The sequence below is a fragment of the Geospiza fortis genome, unplaced genomic scaffold (genome assembly GCF_000277835.1).
Source record: "Geospiza fortis unplaced genomic scaffold, GeoFor_1.0 scaffold41, whole genome shotgun sequence".
Lineage (NCBI taxonomy): Eukaryota > Metazoa > Chordata > Aves > Passeriformes > Thraupidae > Geospiza > Geospiza fortis.
Genome location: NW_005054299.1, coordinates 8,085,696 through 8,087,817, shown reverse-complemented (window position 1 = coordinate 8,087,817; position 2,122 = coordinate 8,085,696). Strand labels below are relative to the sequence as shown.

Sequence of the window (2,122 nt, the reverse complement as noted above, 5' to 3'; positions counted from 1 at the left end):
TATACTTGCTTGCAGCTAGTACCTTCCTCTCTCAGTCATGGTCTCTGCCTCTTTTTTTTCAACATTTTAAAAGTGTTGTGGTTTAAAGACTGCTACTGAGAAGTCATTACAACAGTCTGTTAAACTGTTAAGAAATCAGATACTGTTCCTGGTTTTTTGTGGGATTTTTGTCTTTTCCAGTACAAGAAAAATCACATTAAGTATATATCAAATATATGGGCCACAATATATCACCATATAAACTAACTCAAGGGAGATAGCTTGATTACATTATAAAATCCTTTAGTTCTTACAGTGTTTCTTGGAATTTATCAAAAAAAAGCATGTGTTTTTTTGAAAGCAATTTCTAGGATAGTAGCATTTAGATTTTAGTCCTGATAATGACTCACTTTCCATTCATAGTCAGAACCTAAATGTGCTCTTCTTGTACCTAAACAGATAATAAGCACTCAGCACACTCCCCCTTCTTGACACAACACACTGAGACTAATCACACATAATTGGAGAGGAGGAGCAGAGGGGCTGGGCAGGCTATTGTGTCCAAAGGACAAATGGTCAGTTTATGAGGCTTTTGTCTGATGTATAATTTCTTATACATCTACAGAAGGAAAAGTCCTGCTGGAAAAAAACAGACATACACACATATAGAAAAGGGGCCTTCAACACTAAAGGAAATGAGGACATTTCAATAATGGATAGAAAAATCAACAGTCGAATTTAAAAAAAAAAAGGCAGCAAAATACAAGCATTCAATAGGTGCACTTTAAGAAGATCTTCAGACAACTATTTCCTTACTAATTAAGTGTCAATGCATTCACTTCTTTACAAACAATTATCTAAGCCCACAAAGTATATTATCCATATATTTTCAAATACACATCAAAATAGCATTTAAAGAGATCAACAAAGTACATGCAAGTTTAAAGGCACAAAAGAGAAGGAAGCCAGCTCTACACCTTTGTTAATGCATATATGTGAAGTCCAATCAGTTTAAGGCTGGAATATAATTGGAAAAATACCTTCTAAAATAATACCAAAAAAAAAAGATGTCTCAATGTTTATACTCTGCAAAACAAGCCACAATATCTTTCACAGCATTTAGATTAGAAATATTTCCCCAATGATGATTCAGGGACATAAATGGGGGAAAATGAACATTCCACATTGCCTGACCATCCATATACATAGATTAATTTTCAGCAGTCCATCTTAAAAAAAAAAAGGTGCAATCTTCTATCTCTGTTTGGTTAAAATGAGAAGAAAAGGGTAATGGAGATTTTCCTCATATGTATCTTTTTCTTCATTTTTCAACTGCAAATAAAAAATGGATAAAGTGAGCAAACTGTATGAAAGCATTTTTAAATTACTGATAGTACTTGTCTAAGTAAATTTCCTGGTATAAATGATACTACTAAAGATTAAACATTTAATAACTACAAAATTATCTTCAGGTCAAATACTACTGCAGGTATAGAACTGTAGGTCAAGTATTATCTGGAGTTGGTCAGAGTTTGTAGACAAACTAATTTATATAATAAATACTTGAACACTACTTATAAAAAATGTGAGGCCCCATATTGCTGTACTAAATAAATTATATTCAAGGGAGATTTAAGGCCTGAATTAAATCCACTCTGCTTCACTTCAGAACTTCAGAACAAAGGCTAAAAGTTTATCCCTAATCAGTTTAACTGTTGCTGTATATTTGGTATTTAAGATCAACAACTCTTTCAGACACCTGAAATACCATAATCTTACCTGAAGGCTTACGTAAGTGCAAGGCTATAATGCAGTTATTGATGGGCTTATATATTAATTCTGTTTAATTTTGAAAATTCTTTTTGTAAGAGAGAATTATAACCTGATAATTAGAGTGGTACAATTCCAACTGCTAGGGACAGACAACATTATGTGTGCTCTTCTGATCAACACTAAAGTATTACAAATTTCTAAAAAAAAAAAAAAGCATTTTACTTTCTTAGGTATTCTGGTTAAAAGGATTTTAAAATCCATATGCATATTTAACTGAAGTATGTGGAAACTACTCATACATATTATATTTTGCAATCACTTCACATAAAAATATTTGTGTACATTTAATACAAGCCTAAGAAATAAATGC

The 2,122-nt window shown here is 31.9% G+C and overlaps 1 protein-coding gene across 1 annotated transcript in view; it reads right to left on the bottom strand.

The window, feature by feature from the left end:
• Nucleotides 1-6: 6 nt before the first annotated feature.
• Nucleotides 7-2,122, bottom strand: part of CAMKMT (calmodulin-lysine N-methyltransferase) — a 208,227-nt gene continuing 206,111 nt past the window's right edge. Inside the window, exon 11 of the mRNA XM_005416193.2 lies at nucleotides 7-1,311. Coding sequence (XP_005416250.2) covers nucleotides 1,234-1,311 — 78 coding nt within the window. The 3' untranslated portion in view covers nucleotides 7-1,233. The remainder of the gene's footprint in view (nucleotides 1,312-2,122) is intronic.